This window comes from Oncorhynchus tshawytscha, linkage group LG19, assembly GCF_018296145.1.
Source record: "Oncorhynchus tshawytscha isolate Ot180627B linkage group LG19, Otsh_v2.0, whole genome shotgun sequence".
In the NCBI taxonomy this organism is placed as follows: Eukaryota; Metazoa; Chordata; class Actinopteri; order Salmoniformes; family Salmonidae; genus Oncorhynchus; species Oncorhynchus tshawytscha.
Genome location: NC_056447.1, coordinates 57,135,793 through 57,154,389, shown reverse-complemented (window position 1 = coordinate 57,154,389; position 18,597 = coordinate 57,135,793). Strand labels below are relative to the sequence as shown.

Here is an 18,597-nt window from a genome sequence, read left to right as displayed (position 1 = left end):
GCCTAACCAGGTCTCACACACAGAGACACAGACAGTGTGGACAAGCCTAACCAGGTCTCACACACAGAGACACAGACAGACAGTGTAGACAAGCCTAACCAGGTCTCACACACAGAGACACAGACAGACAGTGTAGACAAGCCTAACCAGGTCTCACACACAGAGACACAGACAGACAGTGGGGACAAGGCTACCCAGGTCTCACACACAGAGACACAGACAGACAGTGGGGACAAGCCTAACCAGGTCTCACACACAGAGACACAGACAGACAGTGGGGACAAGCCTAACCAGGTCTCACACACAGAGACACAGACAGACAGTGGGGACAAGGCTACCCAGGTCCCACACACAGAGACACAGACAGACAGTGGGGACAAGGCTGCCCAGGTCTCACACACAGAGACACAGAGACACAGACAGACAGAGTGGACAAGCCTGCTCAGGTCTCACACACAGAGACACAGAGACACAGACAGACAGAGTGGACAAGCCTGCTCAGGTCATACGTTAAGGTTACATTGCTGTGTGTCTTCTATTGAAAATAACTGACAGGTAGTTTGGTCACCTTCGAGTCGACCTGGGTACAGGAAAGGTGTACGGATAAGTAGTTTAGGTCAAGAGACTGTATAAAATCTTCACAATGCGCTCGTTAGCATCTGGTTCACATTCTCTATTGGATTTTACATGTACTTGTTGGCATTGCTAACTTTTTTGGTGGACTGAGGCTGTGAGGTTAGAAAATAGTGCCCCTTGTGTTCAGTGGCGGTATTACAGAATATCCCGGAATGACAATGTGGAGACAGCTCAAACGTAACATACACTAACAACATTATATGTTTCATAATGACCGTGATAAACAGTCTCCTACAGCCTTTCAATTGAACTGCATACTGTATAACACATATTGACATGAACAATGTTTCTGCTGGTCTGTGTGTTGTATCCTACAGAGACAGGAGCGCTTCAGTGATTGTTCAGCAATGCTAGAGATGGAGAAGAAGGTAAGTCTCTCCTTCCTGCCGTGTGTGGCTTGTGTTATATGTACAGTAACTAGTGTCAAACACCTGATGCTGAGCCTGGCCTCACGACTGGCTACTGCTGCCTGAAACGCTTTCTTCGTTCCTCTCTCTCTCTCTGTTTCTCTCTGTCTCTCTCTCTGTTTCTCTCTGTCAATGTCTCTGTTTCTCTCTCTCTCTGTCAATGTCTCTCTCTCTCTGTCTCTCTGTCTCTCTCTCTCTCTCTCTCTCTTTCTCTCTGTCAATGTCTCTGTTTCTCTCTCTCTCTGTCAATGTCTCTCTCTCTCTGTCTCTCTCTCTGTTTCTCTCTCTCTCTGTCAATGTCTCTGTTTTTCTGTTTCTCTCTGTCTCTCTCTCTGTCAATGTCTCTGTTTCTCTCTCTCTGTCAATGTCTCTGTTTCTCTCTCTCTGTCAATGTCTCTGTTTCTCTCTCTCTGTCAATGTCTCTGTTTCTCTCTCTCTGTCAATGTCTCTGTTTCTCTCTCTCTGTCAATGTCTCTGTTTTTCTGTCTGTCAATGTCTTTGTCTCTCTCTCTGTCAATGTCTTGTTTCTCTCTCTCTGTCAATGTCTCTCTCTCTCTCTCTGTCAATGTCTCTGTTTCTCTCTGTCTCTCTCTGTCAATGTCTCTGTTTCTCTCTCTGTCTCTCTCTCTGTCAATGTCTCTGTTTCTCTCTCTCTGTCAATGTCTCTCTCTCTCTGTCTCTCTCTCTGTTTCTCTCTCTCTGTCAATGTCTCTGTTTTTCTGTTTCTCTCTGTCTCTCTCTCTGTCAATGTCTCTGTTTCTCTCTCTCTGTCAATGTCTCTCTCTCTCTCACGCTCTCTCTGTCTCTCTCTCTGTCAATGTCTCTCTCTCTCTCTCTCTCTCATGCTCTCTCTGTCTCTGTCTCTATCTCTGTCAATGTCTCGCTCTCTCTCTCTCTCTGTCAATGTCTCTCTCTCTCACGCTCTCTCTGTCTCTATCTCTGTCAATGTCTCTCTCTCTCTGTATCTCTCTCTCACGCTCTCTCTGTCTCTGTCTCTATCTCTGTCAATGTCTCTCTCTCTCTGTATCTCTCTCTCTCTCTCTCTCTCTGTCTCTGTGTCTCATCAGGAGCGTTGGATGTTGGAGCGGCGTGTGGCTGAGCTGGAGGCAGAGTTGAAGGTGAAAATATATCATCTCACCTGGGTTCAAATAGTATCCGAAATCTTTCAAATCCATTATCTGGGCTTGATTGAGATTGCCTGTTGCAATGGAACCAATAGAGAAGCCGTTTGCTAAACGCTCAAAGTATTTGAAAGATGAGCAGAAAGATGAGCAGTATTTTAAAGATGAGCAGTAAGATGAGCAGTAAGATGAGATGAGCAGAAAGATGAACAGTAAAATGAGCAGTAAGATGAGCAGTATTTGAAAGATGAGCAGTAAGATGAACAGTAAGATGAGCAGTAAGATGAGCAGAAAGATGAACAGTATTTGAAAGATGAGCAGTAAGATGAACAGTAAGATGAGATGAGATGAGCAGTAAGATGAGCAGTAAGATGAGCAGAAAGATGAACAGTAAAATGAGCAGTAAGATGAGCAGTATTTTAAAGATGAGCAGTAAGATGAGCAGAAATATGAGCAGTAAGATGAGCAGTATTTTAAAGATGAGCAGTAAGATGAGCAGAAAGATGAGATGAGCAGTAAGATGAGCAGAAAGATGAGCAGAAAGATGAACAGTAAAATGAGCAGTAAGATGAGCAGTAAGATGAGCAGTACTGATGAGAAGAAAGATGAGCAGTAAGATGAACAGAAAGATGAACAGTAAGATGAGCAGAAAGATGAGCAGTAAGATGAGCAGTAAGATGAGCAGTAAGATGAGCAGAAAGATGAACAGTATTTGAAAGATGAGCAGTAAGATGAACAGTAAGATGAGCAGTAAGATGAACAGTAAGATGAGCAGCAAGATGAGCAGTAAGATGAGCAGAAAGATGAACAGTAAGATGAGCAGAAAGATGAACAGTATTTGAAAGATGAGCAGTAAGATGAGCAGTAAGATGAACAGTAAGATGAGCAGTAAGGTGAACAGTAAGATGTTCAAAGGCACCTACTACCATACCCCTGTTCAAAGGCACCTACTACCATACCCTGTTCAAAGGCACCTACTACCATACCCCTGTTCAAAGGCACCTACTACCATACCCTGTTCAAAGGTACCTACTACCGTACCCTGTTCAAAGGTACCTACTACCGTACCCTGTTCAAAGGTACCTACTACCATACCCTGTTCAAGGGTACCTACTACCGTACCCTGTTCAAAGGCACCTACCACCGTACCCTGTTCAAAGGCACCTACTACCGTACCCTGTTCAAAGGCACCTACTACCGTACCCTGTTCAAAGGCACCTACTACCGTACCCTGTTCAAAGGCACTGAAATATCTTGTCTTGCCCATTCACCCTCTGAATGGCACAAATACACAATCCATGTCTCAATTTTCTCAAGGCTTAAAAATCCTTCTTTAACCCGTCTACTCACCTTCATCTACACTGATTGAAGTGGATTTAACAAGTGACATCAATAAGGGATCATAGCTTTCACCTGGATTCACCTGGTCAGTCTGTCATAGAAAGAGCAGGTGTTCTTAATGTTTTGTATACTCAGTGTGTAGTGTGCATTGGCTGCATCTATCGTCAGTTTCTCAGCCAATAACAACGCTGTTCCTCTAGGTGCTCGGTGACCTGAGAGCTGACAACCAGAGGCTGAAAGACGAGAACGGAGCGCTGATCAGAGTCATCAGTAAACTCTCCAAATAGACGGAGAGAACGAGATACAACAGGGATGTCCCCTTGCTTCCTCCCATCACCCCTCCGTCCATCCACTCCTCCCAGTGCCAAAGAACAAGAGGGAGAGAGAGGTGGCGGGGGGGAAACAGATGAAGAGCAGCAGGAGAATGTGGTAATCTAAACAGCTTGATGTGATTGATTATGACGTCTCTTATTCCTTAGTCCTCCTGACCGGTCGCCGTGGCTTGTCGTGTGTGTGTGTGTGTGTGTGTGTGCCTTATGCCCACGTTGAGGACAGCCATGACAACTGTGGTCATGACAACAACTCGCATAGTAGCAACGAGACGTGACAACAGCCAAATGCCCATGACGATGTGCACCAGGGGGAAAAACACCAATATGCACACAGACATATATACTTCACACACACACACACACACGACACACACCCTCCATGCACATTGGACCGGTCCAAGGCATCTTATTCCCTTTACATCGACTCCATCCATAACATGGATCTATTCCATAGAGCTATACCCTGGATCCATACCCTGGATCCATACCATAGACCATACCCTGGATCCATACCATAGACCATACCTTGGATCCATACCATAGACCATACCCTGGATCTATACCATAGACCATACCCTGGATCTATACCATAGACCATACCCTGGATCCATACCATAGACCATACCCTGGATCTATACCCTGGATCCATTCCATAGACCATACCCTGGATCTATACCATAGACCATACCCTGGATCTATACCATAGACCATTCCCTGGATCCATTCCATAGACCATACCCTGGATCCATTCCATAGACCATACCCTGGATCTATTCCATAGACTATACCCTGGATCTATTCCATAGACCATACCATTTACCATACCCTGGATCCATTCTATAGACCATACCCTGGATCCATTCCATAGACCATACCCTGGATCCATACCCTGGATCCATTCCATAGACCATACCCTGGATCTATACCCTGGATCCATTCTATAGACCATACCCTGGATCTATTCCATAGACCATACCCTGGATCCATTCCATAGACCATACCCTGGATCCATTCCATAGACCATACCCTGGATCTATTCCATACCAGACCATACCCTGGATCTATTCTATAGACCATACCCTGGATCCATTCTATAGACCATACCCTGGATCTATACCGTAGACCATACCCTGGATCTATACCGTAGACCATACCCTGGATCTATTCCATAGACCATACCCTGGATCCATACCCTGGATCCATTCCATAGACCATACCCTGGATCTATACCATAGACCATACCCTGGATCTATTCCATAGACCATACCCTGGATCTATACCATAGACCATACCCTGGATCTATTCCATAGACCATACCCTGGATCTATTCCATAGACCATACCCTGGATCTATTCCATAGACCATACCCTGGATCTATTCCATAGACCATACCCTGGATCTATTCCATAGACCATACCCTGGATCTATTCCATAGACCATACCCTGGATCTATTCCATAGACCATACCCTGGATCTATTCCATAGACCATACCCTGGATTATTTCCATAGACCATACCCTGGATTATTTCCATAGACCATACCCTGGATCTATACCATAGACCATACCCTGGATCTATTCCATAGACCATACCCTGGATCTATACCATAGACCATACCCTGGAGCTATACCATAGACCATTCCCTGGATCTATTCCATAGACCATACCCTGGATCTATTCCATAGACCATACCCTGGATCTATTCCATAGACCATACCCTGGATCTATTCCATAGACCATACCCTGGATCTATTCCATAGACCATACCCTGGAACTATTCCATAGACCATACCCTGGATCTATACCCTGGATCCATTCCATAGACCATACCCTGGATCTATACCATAGACCATACCCTGGATCTACACCCTGGATCCATTCCATAGACCATACCCTGGATCCATACCCTGGATCTATACCATAGACCATCCCTGGATCCATACCCTGGATCCATTCCATAGACCATACCCTGGATCTACACCCTGGATCCATTCCATAGACCATACCCTGGATCCATTCCATAGACCATACCCTGGATCTATTCCATAGACCATACCCTGGATCCATTCCATAGACCATACCCTGGATCCATTCCATAGACCATACCCTGGATCTATTCCGTAGACCATACCCTGGATCTATTCCGTAGACCATACCCTGGGTCTATTCCGTAGACCATACCCTGGATCTATTCCGTAGACCATACCCTGGATCTATACCGTAGACCATACCCTGGATCTATTCCATAGACCATACCCTGGATCCATACCCTGGATCCATTCCATAGACCATACCCTGGATCTATACCATAGACCATACCCTGGATCTATACCATAGACCATACCCTGGATCAATTCCATAGACCATACCCTGGATCTATTCCATAGACCATACCCTGGATCTATTCCATAGACCATACCCTGGATCTATTCCATAGACCATACCCTGGATCCATACCCTGGATCCATTCCATAGACCATACCCTGGATCTATTCCATAGACCATACCCTGGATTATTTCCATAGACCATACCCTGGATTATTTCCATAGACCATACCCTGGATTATTTCCATAGACCATACCCTGGATCTATACCATAGACCATACCCTGGATCTATTCCATAGACCATACCCTGGATCTATTCCATAGACCATACCCTGGATCTATACCATAGACCATCCCTGGATCCATACCCTGGATCCATTCCATAGACCATACCCTGGATCCATTCCATAGACCATACCCTGGATCTATTCCATAGACCATACCCTGGATCTATTCCATAGACCATACCCTGGATCCATTCCATAGACCATACCCTGGATCTATTCCATAGACCATTCCCTGGATCCATTCCATAGACCATACCCTGGATCTACACCCTGGATCCATTCCATAGACCATACCCTGGATCTACACCCTGGATCCATACCTCTTAATCTGGTAGTGTCTTTCATCAATGTGTTTTGAACCCACCCTTCCTCCTCCTCACACACTACTAAAGTCCACATCCCAAATAGCACCCTATCCAATATGTAGTGGATTACTTTAGGGCTCTTGTCAAAAGTAGTGCACTAAATAGGGAATAGGGTGCCTTTTGAGGACGTTTCCAGACCACAGACACACTCCATGCTCCTTTAAATGACCACAGACAGAGCAGTCTGTTGACCACTGCACTTTACTTACAATCAGGCAGGAAAGCTAAGCGATCACAGATCAGTGCAGCACCAGGCAAAGCTAAGCGATCACAGATCAGTGCAGAACCAGGCAAAGCTAAGCGATCACAGATCAGTGCAGCACCAGGCAAAGCTAAGCGATCACAGATCAGTGCAGCACCAGGCAAAGCTAAGCGATCACAGATCAGTGAGGCTTCGCCACCATCCTGAGTCATACTATACAAAACAGCTCGTCTTCTACACGAATCTGCATCCCAATAATCTCTCCTATCTCCTGACGTGTGCACTCCATCACAAATGTAAAAGTATTGGATAGGTGCAGGCCTGGGCTTCAAGGGGGTTTCACCATGTTCTTTGTACCGGGATGCATAGGACACCCTCCTCAGGTTTCTATTGGCTAGGAAGGAGGGGGGAGAGCTAGTTTACCACCTCAGACCTGATGATAGAGACTTGCTGTTCTGGAAAACCCTATATGCTATGCATTGTTTTTCATTATTATTATTATTATCATCATGATAAAATATTATTGTCATATTTTTTACATTTATCTGATGTCAATCTCTCCCGCTTTGAAAGGGAGGCAAATTATTGGTTATCTATATGATATTACACATGTATAAATAAATAATATTAGTCATTAATGAATAATAACAACCTTCAGAAGTGAATTCCATGTGTCCCCCCCATGTTGGTCTAATATATTAAATGATGACGGAACCTAATAAACGATTTGTGTGTCTGCATCCAGTGTTTGATTTCATTCTCTGTCTGTCTCCAGGGGTTGACTGTTAATCTGTCTCCAGGGGTTGACTGTTAATCTGTATCCAGGGGTTGTCTGTCTCCAGGGGTTGTCTGTCTCCAGGGGTTGTCTGTCTCCAGGGGTTGTCTGTCTCCAGGGGTTGACTGTTAATCTGTCTCCAGGGGTTGACTGTTAATCTGTATCCAGGGGTTGACTGTCTCCAGGGGTTGACTGTTAATCTGTCTCCAGGGATTGATTGTCTCCAGGGGATGACTGTCTCCAGGGGTTGACTGTTAACCTGTCTCCAGGGGTTGATTGTCTCCAGGGGGTGACTGTTAATCTGTCTCCAGGGGTTGACTGACTCCAGGGGTTGTCTGTCTCCGGGGTTGACTGTTAATCTGTATCCAGGGGTTGACTGTCTCCAGGGGTTGACTGTCTCCAGGGGTTGACTGTTAATCTGTCTCCAGGGGTTGACTGTTAATCTGTATCCAGGGGTTGACTGTTAATCTGTATCCAGGGGTTGACTGTTAATCTGTATCCAGGGGTTGACTGTATCCAGGGGTTGACTGTGTGACTGTATCCAGGGGTTGACTGTGTGTCTGTCTCCAGGGGTTGACTGTGTGTCTGTATCCAGGGGTTGACTGTGTGTCTGTATCTAGGGGTTGACTGTGTGTCTGTATCTAGGGGTTGACTGTGTCTGTATTCAGGGGTTGACTGTATCTAGGGGTTGACTGTGTGACTGTATCCAGGGGTTGACTGTGTGTCTGTATCTAGGGGTTGACTGTGTGTCTGTATCTAGGGGTTGACTGTGTGTCTGTATCTAGGGGTTGACTGTGTGTGTATCTAGGAGTTGACTGTGTGTCTGTATCCAGGGGTTGACTGTATCTAGGGGTTGACTGTGTGACTGTATCTAGGGGTTGACTGTGTGTCTGTATCTAGGGGTTGACTGTGTGTCTGTATTCAGGGGTTGACTGTATCTAGGGGTTGACTGTGTGTCTGTATCTAGGGGTTGACTGTGTCTGTATCTAGGGGTTGACTGTGTGTCTGTATCTAGGGGTTGACTGTGTGTCTGTATCCAGGGGTTGACTGTATCCAGGGGTTGACTGTATCTAGGGGTTGACTGTGTGACTGTATCCAGGGCTTGACTGTGTGTCTGTATCCAGGGGTTGACTGTGTGTCTGTATCCAGGGGTTCACTGTGTGTCTGTATCCAGGGGTTGACTATCTAGGGGTTGATAGGTAGGTACTTTTGTAGTAGGTACATTTGAACGGGGTATGGTAGTAGGTACCTTTGAACAGGGTATGGTAGTAGGTGCCTTTGAACAGGGTATGGTAGTAGGTGCCTTTGAACAGGGTACGGTAGTAGGTGCCTTTGAACAGGGTACGGTAGTAGGTGCCTTTGAACAGGGTATGGTAGTAGGTGCCTTTGAACAGGGTATGGTAGTAGGTGCCTTTGAACAGGGTATGGTAGTAGGTGCCTTTGAACAGGGTATGGTAGTAGGTACCTTTGAACAGGGTATGGTAGTAGGTGCCTTTGAACAGGGTAGTGTGCCTTTATCTAGGTGCCTTTGAACAGGGTACGGTAGTAGGTGCCTTTGAACAGGGTTGTAGTAGGTGCCTTTGAACGGGGTATGGTAGTAGGTACCTTTGAACAGGGTATGGTAGTAGGTGCCTTTGAACAGGGTACGGTAGTAGGTACCTTTGAACAGGGTACGGTAGTAGGTGCCTTTGAACAGGGTATGGTAGTAGGTGCCTTTGAACAGGGTATGGTAGTAGGTGCCTTTGAACAGGGTACGGTAGTAGGTGCCTTTGAACAGGGTACGGTAGTAGGTGCCTTTGAACAGGGTACGGTAGTAGGTGCCTTTGAACAGGGTACGGTAGTAGGTGCCTTTGAACAGGGTATGGTAGTAGGTACCTTTGAACGGGGTACGGTAGTAGGTACCTTTGAGCGGGGTACGGTAGTAGGTACCTTTGAACGGGGTACGGTAGTAGGTACCTTTGAACGGGGTACGGTAGTAGGTACCTTTGAACGGGGTACGGTAGTAGGTACCTTTGAACGGGGTACGGTAGTAGGTGTCAGTCCTGTCCTTGAACCCAGACTGACAGCAGGTGAGTTGTGTTTGTTGTTGAGCATTTGTAATATTTTTATTGCTTGAGGAAAATGTCTTCCATTTTGAGTAGTTTTGTTCAAGCTCCTTCAGAGGTAGCCTTAGAGTTGTGTACTAAGGAGCAGTTAATTGAAATTGCTGAACATTATCAGATTGAGATTGTTGATAAAACAATTAAAGAGACTGTTAACTAGATTAAAGCAGGGTCTTAGAGAAATGGGTGTTTTTTGGGGTCAGTCTGCTAGTAGTGAGGGTGCAGGTTTTCAGTCTAGCCCTTCATTAACTTTTGAGCAGCAAAGGGAGCTGTTGCAAATACAGTTAGAGATAGAGCGATTGAGAAATGCTAATAGACCAGAAGGACTACCACAGTTTGATGGTTCACAGAATCTTCGTTTGTTGCCTAAATTTGATGAGTCAGATCCAGACACATACTTTGCATATTGCGGAAGCTAGAGCTTGGTCAGATTTGGACATGACTATGTTGTTGCAATGTGTACTTACAGGTAAAGCACGTGAGGCTTTTACAGCACTGAGTGTAGCTGACAGTAAAGTTTTTGCTAAGGTTAAATCAGCAGTTCTGAAGGTCTACGAGCCAGAGGCATATCGGCAACGTTTTCGTTACAGGAACAAGTTAGATTCACAAACCTATTCTGAGTTTGTTCGTGATTTGACTTCTGCATTTAATCGTTGGTGTACAGCTTCTGAAGTTAGTACTTTTGAGGGTCTGTCTAATTTGATTGTGTTAGAACAGTTCAAAAATTCTGTGTCTGACCAGGTTGCTACATACATGAATGAACGTGAAGTTAATAAGTCTCCAAGTGATGCAGCAGTCCTTGCAGATGAGGCATACACACGTACAGTAAAAGCCATTTTGAGTCAGTGACATGTACCATAAAAATAACTTTACTCCTAGGAATAGTAGGTCACCTTTTTCTGGGGCTTCTTTCCAAAGGCCTCAGCAGAGGTCTGGGTCTGGAAAGCACCGGTTAATACTAATACCTGTCGCTGCTGTTTAGTTGAAGGACATTGGAAGAAAGATTGTCCTCTGCTTAAATCAAAAAAAGTCAGGTCAAGTTAAACCTGCTGTGATGGCAAGTCCTGTTGCAGCCTCTGACCACCAGGGTGAGCTTTTTCAGCCACTCGTTGAGTTTGATTCTCAGTCTTCCCACTGTGATTTTTCAGCCTTTATTCCAGATGGTGTAGTGTCCCTGGTAGATGGCAACCAAAATGTTTCAATCAAGATCTTAAGAGAAACTGGAGCTTTAGATGATTTTATTCTGGAATCTGTTTTGCCGTTCTCTAAAGAGTCTGATTCTGGCAGTTGTGTAATGGTATGTGGTATGGGTTTAGTTCCATTCTCTTGTCCTTTACATGAAGTTACCCTAAAATGTGGTCTGGTAGAGGGTGATGTAGATGTTGGGGTTAGACCCCATTTGCCAGTAGAGGGAGTCCACATGATTTTGGGGAATGACTTGGCAGGTAGTAAGGTGTGGGCAGATGGCAAACTAAACATCTGTAAGCAACCTTCAGTGTCACCTGCAAGGGAATCGCCGGATAAAAACTGTATGTCTCCTGAGGTATTTCCAGTTTGTGCGGTTACCTGTGCGGCCTCTCGTAAGGAGATTGAGAATAAGCCAGAAAGTCTTGAGTTGCCAGTCAAACTCCAGACAGAACAGTTGACTAGTTCTAGAGATTCATTGATGGCTGAGCAAAAGGCCGATACTACCTTGGCTGATCTGTTTGATAAAGTTGTTCCTGATTCAGTGGTGAGGAATAGTGCTCAGTGTTATTTTCTTCTTGATGGGCTGTTGGTCAGGAAATGGGTTCCACACTATGATCGGGGTCTAGGAGAACCAGTCTTTGAAATAGTTGTACCTACTACTTTGCGAAATAAAGTGTTGCAAACTTCACATGGTGATGTGGCAGGTCATATAGGTGTTCGTAAAACTTATGATCGCATACTTCGTCATTTTTTCTGGCCACGTTTAAAGCAGGTTGTATCTCAGTTTATTACAACTTGTGATACGTGTCAGCGCACAAGCAAGCCAAACCAGGTTGTAAAGCCAGCACCTTTGTATCCAATACCAGCCATAGGGCAACCTTTTGAGCATCTTATTATCGATTGTGTTGGGCCTTTACAAAGTCAGGTCATAGCTACTAATTAACTGTTATGTGTCAAGCAACCAGATATCAGGCAGCTTTTTCCTTGCGTACCATAACGCTTTAACTACTGATTTTGAAGTTAACTCAATTTATTGCAACATTTGGGATTCCAAAAATCATCCAGTCAGATCAGGGGTCTAACTTCACCTCCCATTTATTTGCTCAGGTTCTCAAACAGCTTAAAGTTAAACACAACAAGTCTACTGCGTTCCATGCACAGAGCCAGGGAGCTTTGGAACGTTTTCATCAAACTTTAAAATCCTTGCTTTGTGCATACTGTACAGAACTGTCTGCAGATTGGGAGGAGGGGTTACCGTGGCTGTTACTAGCTGCTTGTGAAGTAGTGCAGGAAAGCACAGGGTTTAGCACAAATGACTTAGTGTTTGGTCATAAGGTGCGTGGGCCTTTAGCAGTGTTGCAGGATGGTTGTTTGCCTGAGGAACCACCTCTGAACCTTATTGACGATGTAAATGGTTTTAGGATGAAGTTCTATAGGGCTGGTGAACTGACGAAAGAAAAACTAAAATCTTCTCAACGGAAAATGAAAGTGAAATATGACAGACAGGCTGAGCTTCGTGAGTTTAGTCCCGGTGATCGTGTACTTGCTCTTCTGCCTCTTGTCAGTTCACCTTTTCAGGCAAAATACTGTGGTCCTTTCAATGTGTTGCGTAAAGTGTCAGATTTGAACTATCTTCTTGAAACCCCTGGTCATAGGAAGTCCTCTAAATTATGCCATGTGAACCTGTTAAAATGTTATCACTCCCGGGATCTAAGCAAAGTAGAAGGCCCTCCAGCGGTGAGGTCAGCGTTGACTGCTGCTCCAGTCACTGCATCTTGTGGCTTTCATTTGGTGGAGGGGGGAGAAGAGGAGGACGTTACGGTTTCGGATGAGGTCTTACAAGGTCAGTTGAAAAACTCAGACTTTGCAAAACCTTGGTTTTGGTAGATCATTTAGACTGAGAAACGTGATGAATTGGTAGCTCTTATTAGAAACTACCCTGTTTTGTTTTCTGACACCCCATCGCAAACCCACTTAATTGAGCATGATATAGACATCGGAGATGCTCCGTCCATCCATCCGCGACACGATGGTTCCGTCCATCCATCCGTGACACGACGGTTCCGTCCATCCATCCGCGACACGATGGTTCCCCGCGACACGACGGTTCCGTCCATCCATCCGCGACACGACGGTTCCGTCCATCCATCCGCGACACGACGGTTCCGTCCATCCATCCGTGACACGACGGTTCCGTCCATCCATCCGCGACACGACGGTTCCGTCCATCCATCCGCGACACGACGGTTCTGTCCATCCATCCGCGACACGACGGTTCCGTCCATCCATCCGCGACACGACGGTTCCGTCCATCCATCCGCGACACGACGGTTCCATCCATCCGCGACAGAGATAATGAGAGAATTCCGTCCATGTGTGCTGTGAGCACGAGTAGAGGGAGTTCCGTCCATCAGCGACACTGACAAGCTCGGTTCCGTCCATCCGCGGCACATAAAGTAGGTTCCGTCCATCATAAAGTAGACCGACACGACGGTTCCGTCCATCTCCTCATAAAGTAGACCTGGTTCCGTCCATCATAAAGTAGACCTGGAGCTCCTCATAAAGTAGACCTGGTTCCGTCCGTCCATAAAGTAGACCGACGGTTCCGTCCGTCCATCCGTAGACCTGGCTGACGGTTCCGTCCATCCATCCGTAATACGACGGTTCTGTCCATCCATCCGCGACACGATGGTTCCGTCCATCCGTGACACGACGGTTCCATCCATCCGCGACAGAGATAATGAGAGAATGTTAGTTCCAACTATGTGTGCTGTGAGCAGTGAGAGTAGAGAGAGAGCAGACAGTCACATCTGACCTCTGTCCTCCTTTAGGAATATTGCTGCTGACAACAAGCTCAGTTCCTCATAAAGTAGACCTGGCTGACTCAGCTCCTCATAAAGTAGACCTGGCTGACTCAGCTCCTCATGAAGTAGACCTGGCTGACTCAGCTCCTCATAAAGTAGACCTGGCTGACTCAGCTCCTCATAAAGTAGACCTGGCTGACTCAGCTCCTCATAAAGTAGGCCTGGCTGACTCAGCTCCTCATAAAGTAGGCCTGGCTGACTCAGCTCCTCATAAAGTAGGCCTGGCTGACTCAGCTCCTCATAAAGTAGACCTGGCTGACTCAGCTCCTCATAAAGTAGACCTGGCTGACTCAGCTCCTCATGAAGTAGACCTGGCTGACTCAGCTCCTCATGAAGTAGACCTGGCTGACTCAGCTCCTCATGAAGTAGACCTGGCTGACTCAGCTCCTCATGAAGTAGACCTGGCTGACTCGGCTCCTCATAAAGTAGACCTGGCTGACTCAGCTCCTCATGAAGTAGACAAGGCTGACTCAGCTCCTCATAAGGTAGGCCTGGCTGACTCAGCTCCTCATAAGGTAGGCCTGGCTGACTCGGCTCCTCATAAAGTAGACCTGGCTGACTCGGCTCCTCATGAAGTAGACCTGGCTGACTCGGCTCCTCATAAAGTAGACCTGGCTGACTCGGCTCCTCATGAAGTAGACCTGGCTGACTCGGCTCCTCATGAAGTAGACCTGGCTGACTCGGCTCCTCATGAAGTAGACCTGGCTGACTCGGCTCCTCATAAAGTAGACCTGGCTGACTCGGCTCCTCATGAAGTAGACCTGGCTGACTCGGCTCCTCATAAAGTAGACCTGGCTGACTCGGCTCCTCATGAAGTAGACCTGGCTGACTTGGCTCCTCATGAAGTAGACCTGGCTGACTCGGCTCCTCATGAAGTAGACCTGGCTGACTCGGCTCCTCATAAAGTAGACCTGGCTGACTCGGTTCCTCATGAAGTAGACCTGGCTGACTCGGCTCCTCATAAAGTAGACCTGGCTGACTCGGCTCCTCATAAAGTAGACCTGGCTGACTCGGCTCCTCATAAAGTAGACCTGGCTGACTCGGCTCCTCATAAAGTAGACCTGGCTGACTCAGCTCCTCATAAGGTAGGCCTGGCTGACTCGGCTCCTCATAAGGTAGGCCTGGCTGACTCGGCTCCTCATAAAGTAGACCTGGCTGACTCGGCTCCTCATAAAGTAGACCTGGCTGACTCAGCTCCTCATGAAGTAGACCTGGCTGACTCAGCTCCTCATGAAGTAGACCTGGCTGACTCAGCTCCTCATAAGGTAGGCCTGGCTGGCCTAGCCTCCACTCTTTCTAAATATCCCTCCAGTCTGAGAAAGACTGAGTGAGAGAGAGGAAAGGAGCAGGGGGGAAGAGAGAGAAGCGGATGGATTGCAGCCTTTTATGGGCAAAGCGCTGCTTTTCCCAGGGTTTGTGGAGTTCACCCACGGCAGCCAGCCAGCCAACAGAGGACAAACAGCTCCCTGGCGACATCTAGTGGTAGACCTGCAGCAGTGTTGGATTTCAGATGAACTGTATTTGGTTGGTTTCAAATCCATCTCTTCAAATTCCTAACCATATTTTCCCACAAGCCTAAATCCAATCCGGGGTCTAGGGATCTTGTCCCGGTACCTAGTGAACAAAACCTGGTTGAAAAGCCGCCAGGATTATCTATTTTTATGACATTTTATTCTGGTCGCAAACTGGTTTGAAAGGGGCATTGTCTTTTTACTGACCAGAATATTACGTATTTTTCTGACAGCCACACAACCAGTTGGTCATAATTGTGACCTCTATCTGACCAGTTGGTCATAATTGTGACCACTGTATTATGTAGCCTACTGGTCATAGTTAAGACCTCGCCCTGACCTGGTAACCTGACTACAGCGTATTATCTACACTTAGAAAAAAAGGGTTCCAAAAGGGTTCTTCGGCTGTCCCCATAGAAGAACCCTTTTTTTCAAGGGAGAACCCTTTTGGTTTCCAGGTAGGACCCTCTGCGGAAAGGGTCCTGTGGTTCTACCTGGAACCAAAAGGGTTCTTCAAAGGGGTCTCCTATGGGGACAGCCGATGAACCCTTTTATGTTCTACACTGAACAAAAATCCCTGTTAGTGAACATTTTGTCCTTTGTCAAGATAATCCATCCGCCTGACAAGTGTGGCATATCAATAAAATGATTAATGACCTATGAATTGTCATTACATAGGTGCACCTTGTGCTGGGGACAATAAAAGGCCACTCTAAAATGTGCAGTTTTGTCACACAACACAGAGGTATCAAGTTTCAAGGCAGTGGGCAATTGGCATGCTGACTGCAGACATGTCCTCCAGAGCTGTTGCCAGAGAATGTCATTAATGTTAATTTCTCTGCCATAAGCCGCCTCCAATGTCGTTTTAGAGAATTTGGCAGTATGTCCAACCGGTCTCACAACCGTAGACCACGTGAAACCATGCCAGCCCAGGCCTTCCCCATCCGGCTTCTTCACCTGCGGGATTGTCTGAGGGTGGCGGGTGGACTGAGGAGTATTTCTGTCTGTAATAAAGACATTTTTGTGGGGAAAACTCATTCTGATTGGCTGGGCCTGGCTCTGTGTTGGCCTATGCCCTCCCAGGCCCACCCATGGCTGTGCCCCTGCCCAGTCATGTGAAATCCATAGATTAGGGTCTAATGAATGTATTTCAATTGACTGATTTCCTTATATGAACTGTAACTCAGTAAAATATTTGAAAATGTTGCATTATATGTGTACACTCTTCACAATTGTGTTCTGTTGGTGTCTATCTTCATAGCTCGTGCTGTTAGGTGATCTAAACTGGGACATGCTTAACACCCCGGTCAAACGACCACCCCTCATCTCTGTCAAACTCTCCCTAAAACACGTCTGCGAGCAGGCCTTTCTAACCGACCTGGCCCGGGTATCCTGGAAGGATATTGACCTCATTCTGTCAGTAGGAGATGCCTGGCTATTCTTTAAAAGTGCCTTCCTCACAATCTTAAATAAGCATGCCACATTCAAAAAAATGGAACCAGGAACAGATATAGCCCTTGGTTCTCTCCAGACCTGACTGCCCTCGACCAGCACAAAAACATCCTGTGGCGTTCTGCATTAGCATCGAATAGCCCCCACGATATGCAACTTTTCAGGGAAGTTAGGAACCAATACACACAGGCAGTTAGGAAAGCAAAGGCTAGCTTTTTCAAACAGAAATTTGCATCCTGTAACTCCAAAAAGTTCTGGGACACTGTAAAGTCCATGGAGAACAAGAGCACCTCCTCCCAGCTGCCCACTGCACTGAGGCTAGATAACACTGTCACCACTGATAAATACACTATCATTGAGAATTTCAATAAGCATTTTTCTACAGCTGGCCATGCTTTCCACCTGGCTACCCCTACCCCGGTCAACAGCACTGCACCCCCCCACAGCAACTGGCCCAAGCCTTCCCCATTTCTCCTTCTCCCAAATCCAGATAGCTGGTGTTCTGAAAGAGCTGCAAAATCTGGACCCCTACAAATAAGCCGGGCTAGACAATCTGGACCCTCTCTTTCTAAAATTATCCCGCCCGAAATTGTTGCAACCCCTATTACTAGTCTGTTCAACCTCTCTTTCGTATCGTCTGAGATTCCCAAAGATTGGAAAGCAGCTGCGGTCATCCCCCCCCTCTTGAGCCACGCTCAAGGTCCTAAACGATATCATAACCGCCATCAATAAAAGACAATACTGTGCAGCCGTATTCATCGACCTGGCCAAGGCTTTTGACTCTGTCAATCACCACATTCTTATCAGCAGACTCAACAGCCTTGGTATCTCAAATGACTGCCTCGCCTGGTTCACTAATTACTTATCATACAGAGTTCAGTGTGTCAAATCGGAGGGCCTGTTGTCCGGACCTCTGGCAGTCTCTATGGGGGTGCCACAGGGTTCAATCCTCAGGCCGACTCTCTTCTCTGTATACATCAATGATGTCACTCTTGCTGCTGGTGATTCTCTGATCCACCTCTACGCAGACGACACCATTCTGTATACTTCCGGCCCTTCTTTGGACACTGTGTTAACTAACCTCCAGACGAGTTTCAATGACATACAACTCTCCTTCCGTGGCCTCCAACTGCTATTAAATGCAAGTAAAACTAAATGCATGCTCTTCAACTGATCGCTGCCCGCACCTCCCCGCCCATCCAGCATCACTACTCTGGACAGTTCTGACTTAGAATATGTGGACAACTACAAATACCTAGGTGTCTGGTTAGATTGTAAACTCTTCTTCCAGACTCACATCAAACATCTCCAATCCAAAATGAAATCTAGAATTGGCTTCCTATTTCGCAACAAAGCATCCTTCACTCATACTGCCAAACATACCCTCGTAAAACTGACCATCCTGCCGATCCTTGACTTCGGTGATGTCATTTACAAAATAGCCTCCAACAATCTACTCAGCAAATTGGATGCAGTCTGTCACAGTGCCATCCGTTTTGTCACCAAAGCCCCATATACTACCCACCACTGCCACCTGTATGCTCTCGTTGGTTGGCCCTTGCTTCATATTCGTCGCCAAAACCCCTGGCTCCAGGTCATCATTAAGTCTCTGCTAAGTAAAGCCCCGCCTTATCTCAGCTCACTGGTCACCATAGCAGCACCCACCCGTAGCACGCGATCCAGCAGGT

The 18,597-nt window shown here is 46.5% G+C and overlaps 1 protein-coding gene across 1 annotated transcript in view; it reads left to right on the top strand.

The window, feature by feature from the left end:
• zmp:0000001167 (protein phosphatase 1 regulatory subunit 12A) overlaps positions 1-7,757 on the top strand; it is a 73,887-nt gene extending 66,130 nt beyond the window's left edge. Inside the window, exons 21-23 of the mRNA XM_042301201.1 lie at positions 954-1,004; positions 2,111-2,161; positions 3,706-7,757. Of these exons, the coding sequence (XP_042157135.1) occupies positions 954-1,004; positions 2,111-2,161; positions 3,706-3,792 (189 nt within the window). The 3' untranslated portion in view covers positions 3,793-7,757. The remainder of the gene's footprint in view (positions 1-953; positions 1,005-2,110; positions 2,162-3,705) is intronic.
• The last annotated feature ends 10,840 nt before the right edge of the window (positions 7,758-18,597 follow it).